Source organism: Falco naumanni, chromosome 19 (genome assembly GCF_017639655.2).
Source record: "Falco naumanni isolate bFalNau1 chromosome 19, bFalNau1.pat, whole genome shotgun sequence".
Taxonomy (NCBI): Eukaryota; Metazoa; Chordata; class Aves; order Falconiformes; family Falconidae; genus Falco; species Falco naumanni.
Genome location: NC_054072.1, coordinates 5928811 through 5947904, shown reverse-complemented (window position 1 = coordinate 5947904; position 19094 = coordinate 5928811). Strand labels below are relative to the sequence as shown.

General features: G+C 48.5%; 1 protein-coding gene across 2 annotated transcripts in view; it reads left to right on the top strand.

The window, feature by feature from the left end:
• The window catches only part of ZMAT4 (zinc finger matrin-type 4), a 67037-nt gene extending 48152 nt beyond the window's left edge, over positions 1-18885 (top strand). For both annotated transcript variants that reach the window (XM_040617917.1, XM_040617916.1), the window contains 3 exons: positions 1409-1636; positions 10155-10251; positions 18445-18885. In XM_040617917.1, coding sequence (XP_040473851.1) covers positions 1409-1636; positions 10155-10251; positions 18445-18460 — 341 coding nt within the window. In that variant the 3' untranslated portion in view covers positions 18461-18885. The remainder of the gene's footprint in view (positions 1-1408; positions 1637-10154; positions 10252-18444) is intronic.
• The last annotated feature ends 209 nt before the right edge of the window (positions 18886-19094 follow it).

Genomic DNA, 19094 nt, shown 5'->3' with positions numbered 1-19094 from the left:
GGTTTGCTGGTGCTGTGCAGAGCGCTGGTGGCAGCAGCAGCAGAGAGGATGCTCCTCTCCAGGCGTGTCTGCAGAAGCAGTCGGGCGAGGAGGGTGACAAAGCCCTAACCCACCGTCCGGGCTGTGAAACTCTGATACCTTGGCAGTTGTCATCAAAAACAATAGATGCTTGTAAACCCCTGGAAATCGATGAGGTTGTAAGTAATGCTATACGTAAGATAGAGTTTCCTGAGGAAAGTTAATAGACATCCATTCCAGAGCAGGTCAGCAGAAGATTCGTAACAATATTAACTTTCTTGAGCAGTGGAGCCAATCACGGCGGGCTTCAGTCGCAATTACATGTCTAATTATATCCCTGTTTTGCTCAGTGCTGCTGCTCCTGGTATCAGACGCTGAGGTGGGTTCGGCACTTGCCAACCTGTGCTCTCATCAGGACTCAGCTGGAGTAGCATTGAGCCCCTTGATCAAAGGAGAGTGACCGAGCTCCTCTTCACCACCTGAAAATTTGCCTATTCTTGTGTCAGAGAGAGAGTGGTTTGTTAATTATTTAGATAACAGATGTTTCATCTGGAAAAGAAAAGGAAAACCACATGAAAGGGAATTTTTGAATGAGGTGTGATAATTAAGTGCTAGTCACTGTATATTTTTGTATCCCAGTGTTACCTGAACTTTATTTTACTGTTTTTCCATGGCTTTGTGACTTATTTTTTACAAAGTAGGAAAACTGTGGCAAACAAGGTGCAGCTCCATTATGTAAAGACTAATTACCCGGTTTTCTTTGAAATCATTTGGGGATCATGTTTGTGTTCCCGGGTGGCCTCATGATGAATCTGAAGGGAAATGAGATTAAATTCAGATTGTGGGTTGCTGGTACCTGTCAATTCACAATGTGAAGATATTTCAATGAGGGTGCTGACTATTAAATTATTTTTCTTCATCTGTGACAATTTACAAATTACTGCAGCTTTCCCTCTTCTTTCTGAGACCAAATACATTGAAAAAGAAGAATCCTGATGTGATGATAAAACTGTCTGTCTTGAGAAGTAGATGGCTTTGCATGTTTTGTTTATTCTCTGCTGGCAGTTTTTCCTGGAAGTAGCAATTTAAGCAGGGTAAGTTTAGCAAGTTTAGTCACAACAGTGGTAGGATGCGTAATGAGACCGTCTTCCTTTCCCAGCTAGTGAAGTGCAGCTAGCTGAGGAACAGCCCTATGCTAGCCTTTCATGCTGCTTTTTTTTATGAGAAATGGTAGATTTCCAAGCAGTGCCATCCAGAATATCCAGTGGGACCCTGTAACTGCTGCTAATTACTTCCCGTGTCTAATGTGGGATCTGCCTCAGGCTCTGCTGTTACTCAGACAGCAACACCAGCCGGGAAAGGCTCATGTCTTCATGTTTTCATTTTACAGAAACTGCTCTGAGCTCCCTAAAGCCGCCGCACACGGATAGTGCCCCGGTGGTACCATCACCACATCAGCGGCGAGACTCGGACAGGTACTGCCAGCTCTGCGCAGCCTGGTTCAACAACCCCATGATGGCACAGCAGCACTATGACGGCAAAAAGCACAAGAAGAACGCGGCCAGGGCTGACCTGCTGGAGCAGCTGGGGAAGACCCTGGACCTGGGAGAGCTGAGAGGTGAGAGCACCAGTTCCAGAGAGCAAGGACCTGCTCCCGCGGGACCCAGTGGCCACAGTGATGCAGCCCTTGCCTGCTGTGGTTCCTCTGGTCAGGTGGTGCAGGGGAGACCGTGTTGCTCTCGCTGCTTTACGAGGTTCCTACTACGGTAACAAAAATCCTCTCCTCTGCAATGGCGCTCTGTGATTTTGGCAGTATCCTTTAAGAGTTATTTCCTGGGTGTTTCTTTTGCCTCTTCCTAAAATAGTGCCTTCGATTAGCACACACTTCTGTCCTTGAGCAAATGTGGACTGTCCCTGTGAGCTGAGAGAGGAGGAGACGTTAAAGTGCTCAGCCCCACAGGGACGTGGGGATGGGATGTTTTTTGCTGGAGGCAGAGCACTCCCTACATCTCCCTGATGGAGAGCGAGGCATTAGCTGTCTTCCGTGATTTAATTAGTGCTTGTAAAAGGCTGCAATGGCCCTGGGTCGGCAGCAGCAGAGAGGACCCGAGCACTTGCTATGGCTGTGTTAAACACAGGTTTTCTGTGTTCCCACTGAAGGGAGAGCAGCCATCCGTCCATCCATCTGGCTGTCCATCCATCCTGGCCGTGCCCTGCCAGGAGGGGCTCTGACACCCAGGGGGCCCCAGGCTCACCCAGATTTGGGCTTTGCACCCCTCTGGGAGCCCCCCACGTGCAGAGTGGAGCCACAGCCAGTGGCCGTGGCTGCTGGAGACCCCGCACATCCCTGGTCCCCCCCAGCTGCAGCCCCTGCCTGGTGCAGATGAAGGGCCGGTTCCGCCACACTGCGCCTGTTGATGGAGATGTGCTAATTTATACCGGCTGAGGATGTGGCTCAGGCTGAATTCTGAAGAAAGTGCCTTTTTAATATAGAGGTGTAATTACAGGAGAAGAGGTGCGAGCCTCCTGTTGGAAGTTTTCTCTGTGGTCTTGATTACAATTCTGTATGCACACAATGTATTTGACTGAAGTAGGCAGAGGAAAAAGTGCAGGTTTGATTTTCAAAACCATGCGGGAGAGGAAGTCTGGTTTGCCAGCAAGACGTTGCATTAACATTTTAAAATACCTTTTCTTTTTTTCTTGCTAAATGAAATAATTTCCCTTTAAATACTAATGACTGTGCAGTATATTGTGCGTTTCTTGATCTCAAACAAACCTTGTAATAGTTATCCAGGTCCTTCGTGTGCTACCTAGTGTGACTCACAATGCCATAAATGATTCATGGGACTGAGTCACTGCCCACTGTTGAAAATATGTGGGGAAATAAAACCTGGGACAATAACATGGAAGTGCTTAGTACTTTGAACTGTGCCAAGCTCAAGAGTGGCTGAGGATATCATTAACTGTAAATAAATCAGTTGTGAAGTGTTTTATTCATTTAGCTTGTGCCTAGGAGAGTTGAAATTGGAGGGCTTTACATACTCGTCAGCCCGTGTTGGTTTTTAACTTTACAACAGTTCTGTGCATGGTTGGGATTTGCAGCTGAACCTAACGTGGTGCTGCCGGTGCCTGTTGATCGCTGGGGAGGGGGGCTGCGGTGCTGTGCTGCGGCTGGGCGCATCCCCCGGTGCGGGGGGGAGCCAGCTTTGCTCCTCCAGTTGGGCCCTTCCAGGCTCTTGCTTTGGAGCCTGCGGCTCACAGGTGTCCAGGGCTCCCCGGCGAGCTGCGCAGCCAGACTTGGTGAGCTGAGGAAGATGTCCTTGAGCCTGCTGATGGTGTCCGGCAGAGCTTGAGAAATCCTCTTTCTCACAGTTGTTCTTAACTAGGGGTGTGAGATGCTCTCCTGCGTGCATTTAGCTGTGAGGCTGGAGCAGATGCCTGCAGAGGCAGGAGGCAGATCCCTGCAATGGCCAACGTGGGAGGAGATCCACCTTCTGTCTGAGAAAACAGCTGTGCCTTAGCAGGTAAAGGCATATCTGGCTTCAAGAGAAATGGCAATGGTGGCAGTTCAGAGGTAGCCAGTGGCGATCTATCCCAGCTCAGCAGCAGCACCTTGTCTGCCCGTCGCTGCCGATGTCCGGTGGGTTTGGCAGTAGCTGGTGGGAATTCCAGCTGTGAGCTCTCCCTGCTCTGCGCTTGTTTTGCTGCCTTGGTATTCACTAGAATGCAAAGTCACTTCCTTTCCATGCTGCCCCCGGTAGCTTCTCCCATCACAACTTAATATAAATATTAATTCTATTTTGACTGCTGTGGGAGATGAGCATTTGATGCATTGTGTGAGCCTGGAACAAGCGGTGTCAGTTGAAGTACAACATTTCAGCAGCCTTTGATGTTTTGATAATGGCTATGATAAAATATTTATTGATAAATATGAATGTGTATTTGGAGAAATAAGAATAGAAATATATTTTTGGACAACTGATATTTATAGGAAACAAAAGCATTGGTTCTTCTCGCCAAGTGCTCATCCTGCAATTTTGAAGTCTTGTTTTCTACTCAGACATGAGAAAGAGGAGAAAAAAAAAAAGAAGGAAAAAGAAACCTCATTAACAGCACCGTTTCTCTTGTCTGTACAGAGTTAAAGCTGCAGTACGCATGGTGGCACGGCCAGCTGCCTTGGCCGAGCAGAGGGCGCGTTGCGGGTTTGCCAGCAGTGCCCACAGCCACTCCGCGGGGTCCGACCCAGCCTCGCTGAGCAGCTTCGTGGGGCTTTCCAGCCTGGACAGCAGAGCCGGTCCTGGACCCCCTGCTCCCAGGGATGGGCTGGACACCAGGGGAGCTGGAGGACAGCCCCTGAAAGAGGAAGAAGAGAGTTTTCCTGCTGCAGAGCTGCCTCCTCTGGCTGCCGCGGTGCCCAGCCAACCCTGGAGCAGATCGTGCGAAGAAGACGGAACGCGGTGGGGATGGTGACGAGCCCTGAGTTCTGGGCTCTGCCCCCACAGCTTGCACCTGTTCAGCAACACGGAGCTGAAGCTGCTCCATCGGAGGCACCGGTGCGGCTCCGTCTGGCGGCTCTCGCCTCCCCGCAGCCTGCACCCGGCGGCGAGGGAATTGCGTTTTTGCTCCATCAGCTCACATTTCACCAGTGTGACTTCACGTTGGCGTTACCCATCACGGAGTTCTCTCGTTCCTGCTCTGACGCAGGTGGGCTCGGCAGGGGCAGGGGCCTTGCAGCAGAGACTGGCATATCTCAGTCGCGGGGAATTTAATTAATAACGAACTCTGCTTATTGCTGGTGCTGAGCCAAAGAAATGGTCTCTCTGTGAAGGCTGGCGCAGTGTTTGAAAGTCTGGGCTTCGTCACATGGATTCAGTGTTGCCCTTTCCTGTATGTACGTACGCCTTTGAAGGAATAAAATGAGCACAAGGCTTAACGTACAGGCGGACCTCCCGTCATCTCGTCGGTGTTTATAACCTGCACTTCAGCACCTTTTCGTGTGACAGCAAACAACTTGCCCAGGCACCCTGGGCTCTCTTTGGTGCCTGCTAGTAGAACCTGAATTTTACATAGTGATGGAGACAGATTCTGGGCCAGCCTGGAGCTGATTAGATGGGATCCTGTAAGATCCTCCCCATGCAGGAACATTGGTCGTCTTCCCAGGACACTCAGTCCCTGGTGAACAGGAAAAGCACCATGCCCTGGGGCAGAGGCTGGTGCCTCTCAAGGGCATTACACTGTGGATCCCTAAAATAAAATACAGCTGCCTCTCCATAAAGCAGGATCGGGAGGGCTGCACAGGGATGTTGGCACCTGCGACTGTGACAATTCACCTGAAAACACAAAGGCTTCAGGTGACATCTTGTGAAATCAGGCAAGAGCTGAGTTTTCTTTTCCTTCTCAGCCCATAATTTCTTTGTGTGCCTTATAAATATTTTTCATTCTGTGCTGTCACGTTTGGTTAGTAAAAAGCGATTTAACAAGCCCTTCCCTGGAATGTATTTTAGTGCATTTTATGCAGAATAACATTAATGACTTTACTTGCTAATATTTTATTTAATGGATAAAAGAGCACATTCCATTTTACATGAATGCATGTCATGATGTGAGGGAGGGAATGCTGATGTGTCGTGAGGGTACAAAAGTCGGTGTGAATCCAGACAGAGCCCAGCATTTCCTAGCACAGACTGCTCTGGTTGGGACCACCTTCCCGTTGCAGAGTGCTTGCTGTGTTAATGCTCAACTCCAACGTGCTTTGGTTGGTAGCGTTTTATGCAACCGCAGTTTCAGCCACGTTGGCAGCTTTGGTGAGCTCCAGTGAGATGACATACTGTTAATTTTGAAGTTATGGAGGTGATTATTGCCTCTGGTTTCATCCTGCAGCTCATCTCAGGCTAGTTTCCTTTCTCCGTGTCTCGTTTCGGTGGAGTTCATGTCACACCCAAGACTCTCCCTGTACAAGCCCATCCAGGATGGGGGACTCAGCCAAGGGGTCCTGCCTCAGTCCTCGTCCTGCCGCAGGTGCAGGCTGGTGCCGGTCCAGCCCCAGCGACATTGCCATCCATCTCAAACCTGTCTGTGCGCACTAGCAGGTGTGTGATTCCGCCGAGCGCAAACGAGTTCATAGCATCAGCCGGTGGGAAGAGCTGCTGTGGTGGAGCAGCGCTGCGTGCTGCCGGTGCTGGGCGTGGGGGACAGGGTTCCCCCCTTGTTCATCATCATGTGCAGCTGTGACACGCTCGTGGAAAAAAAACCAGTGTCCTAAGTTAAAAACTGTAATTGCTGATGGCGTTTCCACCTACACAAGTAATTAAGATTCAATAAGGCTGCTGTTAATGTATGCTGTTAAATTAGCTGCTGAGCATTAGAACCTTATTACCTTAATTTAAAGTATTACCAGGTTTTTCGTTCCCCAGTCCCGATCTCGGCCGTGCAGCAGTCACGGCATGGTCCGAGGGCTTGGTCTGCAGCAAGGTGCTAACGCAGCGCCTGTGTCAGCCGTGCACTCACTGCCTTTTCCATCCTCTCCCCTGTGCTGTGGCATGTGCGTAGGGGGTTTCTGATGCCTGTTGGCTTAATAAAGGAAACAGGAGCTGCCAGCTACGGACAGAGGGTTTGACTATAAAACCATTGCTACCGCACCAAGAATAAATTCAGTAAGGAGAGCATCCATCAGCATATTTGCAATTTGAGTTTTGTTCTGTGCCACATCATAACACACAAAAATAGAGGTGACTATTTAAATACTTACGCATAATCGCTTGCTTGCTATTCTCAAGTACTCATCTGAATTTTTTTGAAGTATTTTTTAGAGAAGATGTTTAACTTCATGTTGGGCCAGATTCCTAGGTGAGAGATGTATGAAGTGTTTGAGAAAAGTGGGGCGGGTAGTATAGCTTGTGTCTGAAGTTCAAAAAAAGACAAGTTATTTTTTTTGGAGTCTGTAGGTGCAGCTGGGAAATGGTAAGTTTGTATATAGCCTGTGCAGCTGATTATGGTATGCATAAACTGATCAAATTCGAGAATGCCGTGCATTATTTGTTCTAAATGAATTGTTTTAACAATTTCTGCAAAGAAATAATACTGCAGAAAGTCAAAAGAGACTATGATACGGTACATTAAAACTGTTTCTAAAGAGCACAGCAGCCCATGCTGAGAATCCCACAACTCTGGTAATTTTAAGTGGATCCCTTCAATTAAGCTTGAAATGATCTGTTCAGATCTTCATGGAAGTGAATCAGTGCAAAGCAGAAACCTCACCACAGAGACTCTAAAATCGCAATTCTCTTTTTCCTAGGAGTACAGGGCAGAAATTACTTTAGCATCAACGGTTTGCTGTGATGCTGATGGACATGTAATGTCAGTGATGCTAATGCAGTCTGTGATGCCAAGGGAATTATTAGGATGTTAAAATACAAGAGAGAGGAGGGCAGAAGAAACCACTCTCTGACACTCAGCATAGTAAGGGAGACAACAGAATCAGGGTCTGAAACACTTATGTCTGCATTTAAATGCTTAATTCATGTCAGGTTTTGGCCTGCATACCAGGAACAAGAGCCCTCAGACTGCTCTACCTCTCAGGGATGTCCAGAAGAGAAACAGGCGTTCAATGTACGTTCAGCTGCACTCAGTTCCCTTCTGCAGGACCTGGTTTTGTTGCTGCTCTGGCTCTTAGAAGAGGCTTCTCGTTTCTCCCACAAGAAATAGATGGGACCACCCAGCTAGCGGTCCATCTCTTGGCCCAGGTCACTTATGGAAGGATAATGAAGAAAAGAAAAAAAAAAGAAAGAAAGAAACTAATTGGATCTGCTTTTGCAGGTTTTGCAGGTGTGGAGGAACTTCCCCAGTAGCATTGTGGTGGTCTGTGATTACAGAAAGTTGTGAGGAACGTTTGGGGTGAAAGCTTGTTGAGAAAGTCAAAATAGAACATTAATGTGTAAATAATTACATGATCTATCCCGTGCTAAGCAGGCTAGTGTCCTCTCCAGAGGGAGGGAGGAGTGTGCCAGGGCACTCAGAATAAATGCCTCAGAACTGGACCAAACGTTTTTCCAGGAGACAAACTGACACGAATTATCAGCCGTTCCCAGCAGCTGCTGGGCAGCATGCTGCCTTGGAGAAAGGTCTTTTCTCCTTCACCTCCAATTCTGACTGCTGCCTGTCTGCTGGGTCCCTGTTTCCAGATTTTCAGTTTTCCAGAGGTGGTAGTTGAACCCAGTTTGAAGATGTTTCTAAGTTGCATACGGAGAAACGTGGCTCTTCTCTTATTATCGTGCCATGGTCGGCAGTGCCTGCAGATACAATTCTGCAAAGTCTCCTGTTCATGTTCTGTGCGTGCATGCTCTTAGGTGGATAAATGTCTTGTCTGCTGTGGATGTCTCAGAGATGTGAAGTCTGATCTTAGCTGAATAGACAAAACACAGGCTGATCTTGTTGGGTTTAGTTCTTCAGCTCGGATTTTTCCAGTGAACGTGCTGAGGGACTTTCTCTGACTTTGCTTATAAATTGCTTTGCAGTTTCTGTTTGAGATGTGCATGAATCTGCTTAATTGCCTGGGTTTTTTCTTCCCTGCAATCTGTGCCCAGAGGCAGAGCAGTGAATTAGGGGAGAAATGCTGTTTAAACCAAGTGCTTTTCCCATGCAGGGAGCCACGGGTGCTGCTCCTTGGGGTGGGGGGTGTCTTTCCCGTGGGTCCAGCAGCCTCTTCCAAGGTGCAGCCTTTGCCCTGTCCTGACCCAGGGAGCGGGACAGGCCATAGTCCACACTTCTGTTGCTCTGGAGGTGTTTGTGTGGTTTGGTTCAGTGCTGCTGACACCATTTGTCTCCTTTTTGCTAGCAGATAGACAGACCTTGCGTGCATACGACCGGTGCACATCTCCAGTGTCGCACGGTCGCCTGCCTGGTCTGGTCCTGCCTTAACTTGCTCGGCTGACAGCACTGCTGCACTTAGGTAGCATTCTCTGCATCACAATCCAATGAAATGCAGCGTAGTTACCGAGAAAATCACTTGTAACTGTGGCAATCCAATAAACAATGAAGTGGAAAGTAGCAGAGGCAGCTAAGAGATTTGTTAGAAAGTAAAAAATAAACAAACAAAACCCCCCAAACCTCCCCAAAACCAAAGCCAACTGAATTTCATAACGTTTCTACTGTGAACCCACTGAGATGTTCTTTCCAGTTCGGTGGTACTCAGTTGGCCAGCAGCAAGAGCAACAGCTATATAAATAGTTGGTGGTTATTGTGTCTGTGAAGGGCTAAAATTAGCAAAGCAAGGGCTGCTTTGCGGTCAGGGGCTGTCGACAGGTATCGTAGCCAGGAATAAATCTGTCAGGCAAACGAGCTCCTGGCATCCAGCTTTTGTATGGCCACTTGGTACCCACGCCAGGCTTCCAGCTTTGACCTTCAGACAAAGGCTGCCGAGTCACCAGCTCTCGGTGATCAGCAGCTCCCAGCAAACATGGTGTTTGCTTTGGTGGATAAATCAGGGTGGGTCCCTCTGGGGGAAGAAAAATAAGTTCCTAAGTGACCTAGCTCCTAAATACACTAACGAGGAACTGCCCTGAATTTGATCACTATCAAAACCCAGGGGAATGAGTAGGGCCTCGTGTGCTGGTTAGTCTGAGCGCAGTGGTGCCTTGTGAGAGTCACAGGAGAGGGATGTGGGCGCTGAGGAACTGTGGGGACTGTGGTGTCCAGGAAGTATTTGCCTGTGAAACCTGCTTCATTCTGCTCAAACTGTGCCTCTTAACAATATTCCTTTAGGCTTCACTAATGCTTGGATACCCTGGCCTGGAAAAGTAAATAGATGGGTAACTGTAAAGAGAAATGTCTGGGCAACTGGAAATGAAATCTGAGATCCGAGTATCTTCTAATTAATTAAAAGTTGGCTGGGAGCAAGGGTTACTGCTTTTTTTTTTTGGTTTTTGTTTTTTTTCCTCCACCCCCCCCCTCCCCTTTCTTAAGCCATTATCACTCAGTTGTACTTTCCAGCTGCCGTGTTGATTCTGAGTAGTCTGTAGCCCCGACGCGAAGATGTTTTTCCTCCCAGTGCAGCCCTGAGCTTGCCCTCAGCCTGCACCGACACACACGGCTGGTGCTGAGGGCAGTGCACAGTTAATGACTCCAGGTTTTCTTTGCAGGCCTGAAGCGCAGCTACACGTGCAACATCTGCAATGTCACCCTGAACTCGATAGAGCAGTACCATGCGCACCTGAAGGGCTCCAAGCATCAGACCAAGTGGGTACCTGCGTGCTTTTCCTGGTGGCCTCCCGCCTGCCTGTGCCTGCCTACGTGAACGCACACGTACCGTGATGCTCACGCACCTGAGGAGCTCTGGGTGTTTTGCTAACACAGATAAGGGTGGCCCCTCCAGCTTGGGGCGTGCAGGGCTGAGCCCAGCCGGGTGTCCCAGCGTCCCACCGAGGCGCGGAGGGCAGTTCTGCTGTTTGCTGGCAATCTCCCACCAGCCGCAGCATGCCCCAGGAAACCCACCATCGGGCCGTGATGTGTCCCACGTGATGTGTCCCATGCAGCCTCCGTGCCGGCTGCTGGGTGCTGCTCCTGCCTTCCCACGTTTCTGCCCGAGGCTCTGGGGTTGTCCTGCAGAGCCCTGAGCCCGCAAACGTCCCGTGGATGGGGGTCCTGCCTGGAGAGGTGAAGGGTGCTGAGGGGTTGTCCTGCTTTCCTGAGCATCTTCCTTCTCTCCTGCAGACCCCTCCTCTAGCCGCTCCTTCTCAGGACACCCCCTATCCCCCCCATTCCCCTGGCTGTTGTCCTGCACATCCTCAGGGATGCCCCTCGTCCTCAGCTTGTCCTTCATAGGTTATCAGCTTTGGGGCAGGAACACTCCTTTAATCCCGCTCACAATGGTGCCCGGTGCCGCAGGCATTTGCAGCACAGATTACCTTGGAGCCCTGCGTGTCTCTTCCCCATGTCCCCAGCCCACTGATGGGTTTTCTGTCCCTCCCTGCTGAACCATGCCAGAAGATTCATGCTGGGAAACCCAAATAGCTGCCCATCCTCTCCTCAAACTGCGCGGTGCCTGCTGGTTTGGGAAGGGTGAAGAAGGAATGGGCAACAGTGACCCAAGACGTTAACAACTTCTGGTCCTGATGTCACAGGCATTTGTGCTTAATGACACCGAGTTTGCAGCATCTTTCATGTGTTAAACCTTGGAAGAGATACTGGGAGCGTAATGGGATTAGGTGTTTCCAAACGAAAATGTTTATGCTGTGATTTAGAGCAATTATGTATTACCCAACTTTGAGAATTGGAGGGAGTCTGCTCTGTCAATTAGTACAAATTATTAAAATGAAGTGATAAAGATACATGTTACCAGAGAGGAGATTAATCAACTAATCTCTCTTAATACACTTATGTGTGAGCTTTGGGAACCGTTTCAGGCTGAAGCACTCAGGACTGCCCAGATCAGAGGAAGGATATAAAAGGTGTCATTAGTTACTGAAATATTTCAGGTAGCTTTAAGGGCAGTCTGAAAGATGAGGCAGGATGTTCAGAACCAGCAATATGTACTAATGTCAATGTCTAATTTTACTTAAGCTACCAAAGGATAAACGCAGACCTTCCCCAGATGATGTTAGACCTTCAAAGATCCCCGGTATTATTCGTGTTGCCTCTATCCTGTTTATTCACAGAGCGCTTGAATGTCTTCCAGATGCTACCCTTTCTGGACCTGAGCATGTAGTCATATTCAGGATCCCAATTAGCAGAAGGAACTGATTTTCTAATGAGGTGGTGTTCTTCCTCCCGCTCCTTGCGAAGGGTGGGTGAAGTGGAAGGAGAGGCGATTGTCGAGCGGCTGCAGTGATGCAGCACACCTACCGGCCTCCATGTTTTGTGGAGGAGAGGGCTGGGGTCAGGCAAGCGAGACGTGGGCTCAGGCTGTGCCGCAGGCAGTCTGGGACCTCCAGTAAGCCCCTTCTGCCTCCCCCCCCTTCCTCTTTTAGCACATCTAACTGGCTGCCCATCCCAGCTCCAGCAGGTTACGTGCGCAGCGTGCGGGACGGTGCAGACAGGGTCGGTGTCCATAACCAGTGCCACAGGTTCCCACTGCTGGAAAGCAGAGCTGACAGCTTTCCCCATCGGAAACCTGGAATGAGAGCAGCTGTGATGCGCTGCCCAGGCGCAGAGCTGTAATTTATCCTTCCCCTGCCAGTCCTTCTGAGTTTGTGTTATTACTGCTGTTGTTGCTGCTGGTATTATTGCAAGGGGTAAAGGAGTTCATTTCAAATCAGAGCAGCCTCGTGGACAGGGGTGGAGATGTGCGGGAAAGGTGTGCTGCTACTTCTCAGCATTGGGAGGGTGCCTCACCCTGGTTTATACCTACACCTTCTGCTTTCGGTGCTCAGTCAGTCACCTGCAGCTAGCTGAGTGTCATCTCCACATAGACGGTTCTGCAGAAGGATCATTCCTTCTGCATCTGCTGCTTTCCCAAAGATTTTCTTCCAGCTCCCTGCGACAAAAGCTGCAAAGACTCGGGGTCTTTCTACTTCGTCTCATTCTGTAGCTGGAGTAGGAGCCGAACGGGGGGGGAGATGGAAAAGGATGTCTGGGTACAGGATCAGCACGAGTCGAGACAATAATTCACAGTGGTTTATTGCTGCCCGTCGGGTGGAGACCCCCAGCTCCCTGCCTGGCAGGCGTGGCGGGAGGCCAGGCTGCGGGATGGGGAGCTGGAGGAGTCCCCGTTCCGTGGCGGGAGGCATTGCTGCTGTTTGGCTGATGAACCTCCCGCAGCCGTTCAGACCTGGGGGAGCAGAGCGCTGGGGTGCCGGGGGTGCCGGTGAGCAGGAGGGTACAGCCGGATCCTGTCCCGAACACATGGGACGGCCGGGAAGGGAGCAGCACCCGGCGTGGTGAGGGCTGCGCTGGGTTCGGGGAGGCTCCCAGCATCCCAGCCCGTCTCGCTGGGATGCCGTTCAGCCGAATGTCACCACGCTATTTTAGTGCCAAGGCTTGGTGGAAGTTGCAGTCATTCCCAGAGCTTTCCGGAGCTCTGAAAGCATGTGAATTATTGATAGGAAGGCACATTTCTCTTTCATCTTGGTGAGGATCAAGCCAGCCTGTGCAGGGAACACCAGAGGCCTGCAGGACTCCTGCTTTTTTTTTTTTTTTTAAGGACCTTCCTCTTCTGCAAATTAATATTCTTATCAGTCTTTCTATATTTAGTTTCTTATCATTTATTCATAATGACTTAAATCTGGTCCCAAGAGATTTTCATGGGCATTCGGTACAAGAGGAAACAAAGTAATAAATTCAACAGAAAGTATGTTACAAATGTAATAATGGAATGCCAATTAGAGACATTCGTCTGACCAATTTCTATGGGAAATTGCTCAGATTATTCTATTTCCTCCATTCGTTGTTCATTCTTACACAATTTTCTTTGAGGCTAAGTATCCCAGCGCGGCAGAGATCTCTCCAGCGCCTATAGGAAAGTGCAGAAGCATGGGAGACAATAGGTTGGCAGCTTGGGTTTGTGCACAACAAAAGCTTTTTCCACCCTGTAATTAGGATGTAACCAGATTTTACTCTCCTTGTTTAAAGCTGCCTTTGCAGCTTCATTGTCCTCTCTGTGGGACTGAGGGGATGAGTTACCCGAATCTGTTGTCCTGAATCAGTTCTGCCCCCGTAGCCTGAGGGGTCTGTAACATCCATATAGGCTGCTCAGTGGGGCCGGACCCAGCGGGCAGCCCCAGAATGAGTCTGGGGGAGGTCTTACGATAGTTCCTCTGTTTGCCCCGCACAGTGATGACCTTGCCCGTGGTGTTTGTACAGAGCTGGCTGCACAGGTTGGGTGCTTGTGATAGTAGCAGGTAGCAGAAGAATTCAAGAAGGGTAAATACAGTTTATACAGCTAACGTTCCTGGGTACAGAAATTGTCTGTAGTGCAGACAAAGAGGAAGAAATCTTCATGTCTAGTGCTGTAAGTTAACACATTATGGCAAGTTACTCTAAAATGTGTTTTGACTGTTGTACGAGTGACTGAAGGTGTGCTGGCCGTCAGCTCAGCCCTGTTTCCAGAACAAAGGGATGCGCAGGGCAGCAGAGACCCAGCAGATTTCGGCAGGGCTGCATCTATGTTTTTGGAGCTTTCTACAAATGATTGCCTCTTCTATACAAAGAAAGTTAATTTTGAAACCCAGAGCTGGTGCTGCTGTCGAGTTTGCGCTGAGCAAGGCTGGGTCGTGGCAGCACCTTGGCTGGAGAGCGCAGGGTGAGGCAGATGCGAGTGTGCTTGGCGCTGGGGTGCCAGGGGAGGAAGCCGTCCCTCCTGCAGCCCTCCTGTGGACCCTGGCGAGTGTTTTGTCCGCTGCTTTTTGTTGTTCTCATTATTGTTGGTTAGTGTCAAGACTGCCCTCTTCCCTATAACTCAGTCTGAAGCCAGTGGATTGCAGTTGCCAAGGCAACAAAACATTTTATGTAGCTGCCATACTTCATATAATTAAATATATATACATATATGTGTGTGTGTAAAAGGCGGGGAGCAGTTTGTAAAGAAAAGGGATTTTGCTCTGGGACAGATGAGCAAGGAAGGTGATTGCAGGTGGGAAGCTGCCCAAAAATACCGGGCAGTTGAGCCTTCTGAAAAGCTGCATTAGGAGAAAAGAACTTTTGTGAGGAACGAGTCAAGTTGTGGGTAATTTATTATGGCCCTTGAGAGCGCTCCGGAGCGCAACACACAACTGAGCCGCTGCTAGAGTTGCTTTAAATAATCCACCATATACAGCCCTTGAACTACTGCTTAGAGGGTCACGTTGCTTGAACCTTCGTCCCCGCTCTGTGCGGGCACCGACAGTGCCGGAGCTCCGTTAGCGGCGCGGGAGCCTTCAGGGTGTCTGGTGGGGAGGGCTCAGCTGTTCGCTTACAGGAATTTCAGGGGCTCACCTGAATGCCTCCAACTCAGTCTGTTTGACCAAAAGATGGGGAAAACAAGGGTCGGAGGGGGAGAGCTGCAAGTGTCTTGGCTGGTATTTTGGTGTTGAGTAAAAGAGGCAGGAGGAGGTGGCGGATGCGAGCTAGTCCTTATCCCTCTGATCAATGACTATGCAAGGCAAGATAATGTCTGCTAGCTCCCATTTTTTCCCTGGGGTGCAGCTACTTTAACCTGTATATTTGAAAATAAAGGAAAAATGCATCCTTTTTTTATCCTGCCGTAAAGTCAGGAATTGGAGCGAGAGTCAGATACAGGAGAATATTTCTTTTAAAGCCTCGCAAATCTGGCATCCAGTCTGTTCACATCAGGGGTCAGGCAGTGTTCATCACCGCTCCGATGGGAATGCGCGTTCGCACAGAGCAGCTGAGCAGGGGCTGCTTCTAAATGTGCGGGGGGAGCAGTGCTCCGGCTCGGGGCTCCGAGGAGTGACGCGGTGGCGGCACACACACACGCGCCAGCACAGAAGCAGGTTTTGAAATGAGGCTGGACTCTGGAACATCTGCAGCGGGGAGGAGCACTAAACCTTTAATTAGGGATTTATGAACTGTGTGGAGATGATTGAGTCATTGTTTGACTTGCTTTCCAGAAATAGATGTGGGTTTTTTTAATCTCCCCTTCTCCCTCCCTCCTCCCCGCAGTGATCAGAAGAGCAGCAGAATGACGAGCAGGGTGCCAGGCAAGCAGCGGTGCTGATGCCCGCTTTGGCTGGATGTGGTCAGCACCAGCACCTCCCTTTCTATGGGGACTGGTGGCAGCCAAAACACTGGCTGGTGCGGGGCTGCAAGGAGGAGGGCATGTTGTCTCTGAAATACCGGGAGAGAATCACATGCCAGCCTTGCTCCTTGCTGCTTGCCATAGGCTGAAGGAAACAAATCTTCCCTCTTTTCTGGCTTCTGTAAACTGCAAGATGAAAGATCGCTGCTAAAAGTGATTTGCAACAAACAACAGAGAATTAAGTCCTGGGTAGTTGTGAAAGAAGCCAGAAGACATTCAAATTCTGGGCTCAAAGAAAGGCTCAGGTGCAATATTGACTTCGGGCTTTGCAAAAGGCACTTCCCTCCTTTAATTAGCGCGGGCAGGCGGCGGGGCTGGGGCCAGGGTGCTGTGGTCATGGCTACGTCCTGGAGAAGATAGCTGTGTTTGGGGTGAGTTGCACGGGAGGACCCAGCTCCAGCTCTGGAAGTAGCTCCTCAGGGGCTTGTGGATGAAAGGATGAAAGATGCTGTTGGCAGAGTACCAGAGCCCAGACCCACGTTTGATGTAAGTGCCATCTCTGGGCTGGTTGCAAATATATTAAACGCTGTAATAATGTGCCGGATAGTGAGAGCTGAGAGCTATCCTCCACCGTTCTGGCTGTCAGCAATTGGAGGCTGAGATCCAGCCCTAGTAATTAAGAGTCTGACTATATGGGGATAATGATTCCCACTTCCATAAAGAAGAATTTTATCTTCTCGCCTTTATTTTGTCTCTTTGATCAGCCAGACCTCTCTGCCACATCTAGAGCTCACAAATATATGCTGGCATTTTATAACCACTCATTTACACATTCATAGATGCTAATACCCGTCTAGGTTTCTCTTTCAAAGTCATGCTTTCTGATGAATTTTAGGATTTTCGCAGAGAGGGGACCCAATCCTGCAGCTATCATTGGGGTAAAATCCATTCAACCTACCAAAGGAGAGAAGTATTCAGTTGAGATGAAATTTTTGTGGTTGAGAACGGTCCTTTCTGATTTGGAAGGTGTGCTCTGAAGACCTTTCTGCACAGCCCTTCACCTAGTCACTGGGTTGCACCCTGTGAAAGCCCAGATGATTAATGGCCTGCTGAGGAGCAAGTGACAGCAGGCGTGGTGCCTCTGCAGTTTTTTTTCTTTTCTTTTTTTTTTTTTTTATTTTCCCTGATTGAGAACACAGATGTCTAATTGGAATAGGGTATTTATTAACATAAGTTGCTTGGCTATTCAGAAGTCGGAGCTAATCAAAATACTGTAAATATCGTGCCTGGAGAAATGTCACCCTTCACCGTGATTGCATTTCCATATTTTTTTCAATCTATTTAAGAAAGTGTAAACAAGCATTTAGAGCCCGTTGTGGCTGAAACGTGCTCCTGGTTGCGGTGTTTGGGGTGGCAAAGGCGCAGGCAGTGGGCATGGCGCAGGCGGGTCCTGGGTGCTCTGCCCACCCTCCTTGGGTGGCATCTGCGGCTGTCCCTGCTCGAGGCCTTGGAAGTTAATTAATCTGCCCAGAGGCAAGATGCGCCTAGAGGAAGGCTTTGGTGATTCCTGGCCTGGCTTCAATTGTGTCAGGTTTTATGCAAAATGTTATTTCTGTTTCCCCTGGATTTTTCCAGCTCCATCCCAAGTGATGGGAGGCTGAGCTCCCGCCTACACATCCTCACCCAGAATGAATGCACTCTTTGATATAAGTTTTCTAATAAATTTCAGGAAATTATAGTAAATACGTGAGTTGTACCATATCCTTCACAACCAAGCCAAATTATTTTTTTTTCTTACCTTAATGACCGCAACTTTTATTGGTAGCGCTAACGCTTTCCATGTGCTTTCTGTACCGTATAGTGGCTGATGCCTAAAATATGAAAAAGCCTTTAGAGTGATAATAACTCCAGAAGATGAATAGTTATAAAAGGTAGATGGAATTGAAAGGCATTTTAATTTGTCATTATTTCAGTTCCAGAGAGCAGCTGAATAATTGCACTACCTATGAAGAGAGAGTGTGTAATACTTTCTCTTGTTAAAGAATTAAATATTCTCTCTTCCCTTTAAATGTAAGTGAAAATAAAGGTATCTCTGGTATCTTCTGTTTTGATCACAATTTGAAAGCCCCAGAATGGCTCGTGCAACTTTGCTTTGTGGTGTCAGGTGTACAGATTATTACTTTAATGTGAAGCATCAGCATTGGACCCATTTCCCAAAGTGTAAGCCTGAGATCGCCAAACGAATGAGAAATTCCTCACGTATACGTTGGGTCACAAATAAGGCAAGTTTTGCCGGGTTTGGTAGGCTCTCAAACAAAATTAAACTGAAGACCTAAAGAAAGTACGCTTTTTGCAAATTGTTACAGCAGTTTTCTTTCATAAAATACAAAACTGTCCTTAAAATTGCAAGGGTGCTTTAGGTAGAAAGAGTTTATTTATATGGGATTTTTTAGAACTGACATCTCTTCATTGCTCACATTAAAAAGTTTCTTAGTCATTACGAGAAGGGTTGCAGGTTCGTCCAGTCCTGCTTGGCCCAGGGTCTGCCTGGGCCACTGGGTCTCTCTGGAGCTTTGGCTGCTGAAGGGCGGTGGCGGGGGTGGGCACCGTCTGCTGGGGAAGGGGACCCAGATGGTCCTGGGGCTGCCTGGGCAAGGGTGGAGGCAGAGGCATGGGCAGACCTCAGGAGATGCTCAGAAACCAGCTCTGAACTGGGAACGCAGGGCAGAGAGTGACTTCTGCTTGTTCCTGTCTTGCAGCTTGAAGAACCAGTAGTAGCCCCACAGGCGAGGAGCACCACCGAGGCAGATCCTGCAGAGAGGAACTGGCCAGTGAGGAGAGAATTGTTTCTTGGAAAGTGATCCTGTGTGGATTCGATAATTAACATGTAACTAACCTTCGCTTTGGACAAATACATGGATTTTTTTTTTTTAATTTTGTGGTGAGTTAAAATATTTCAATGGATTTTTTTACCCTTTCAAGATAATATTTATTCAGCACAGAGTCTAGAGTATGATAACTATCCTGTAAATACAGCACTTAATCATCACTCATCTTCAGAGACAGTGGAAACAAAATATTTTACTTTTTCATATTTATTCTTAGATTTCTCCCAAGAGTATAAAATTATTCTATTACATTACCCATGATAGTGATGTAATCAGCCTTCAATCAGAAATAAACATACTTTCTTCACCTTCTCCAGCATGGTTTGTGTCAACACATAAAGAGCAGCAAAAAATGAATCACGGGGATTGTATAACAGATGAATTTTTTCCTTTCCTCTTTGTCTTCAGAGAAACAAATGGTTCACTGAGCAAAGAAAACTAAAATGAAAGTGTAAAATCCTTTTCCTGCTGGTAGGATTCCTACAGGCTAGACGGAAGCTGTTCGCTCTACCGACTTTGCT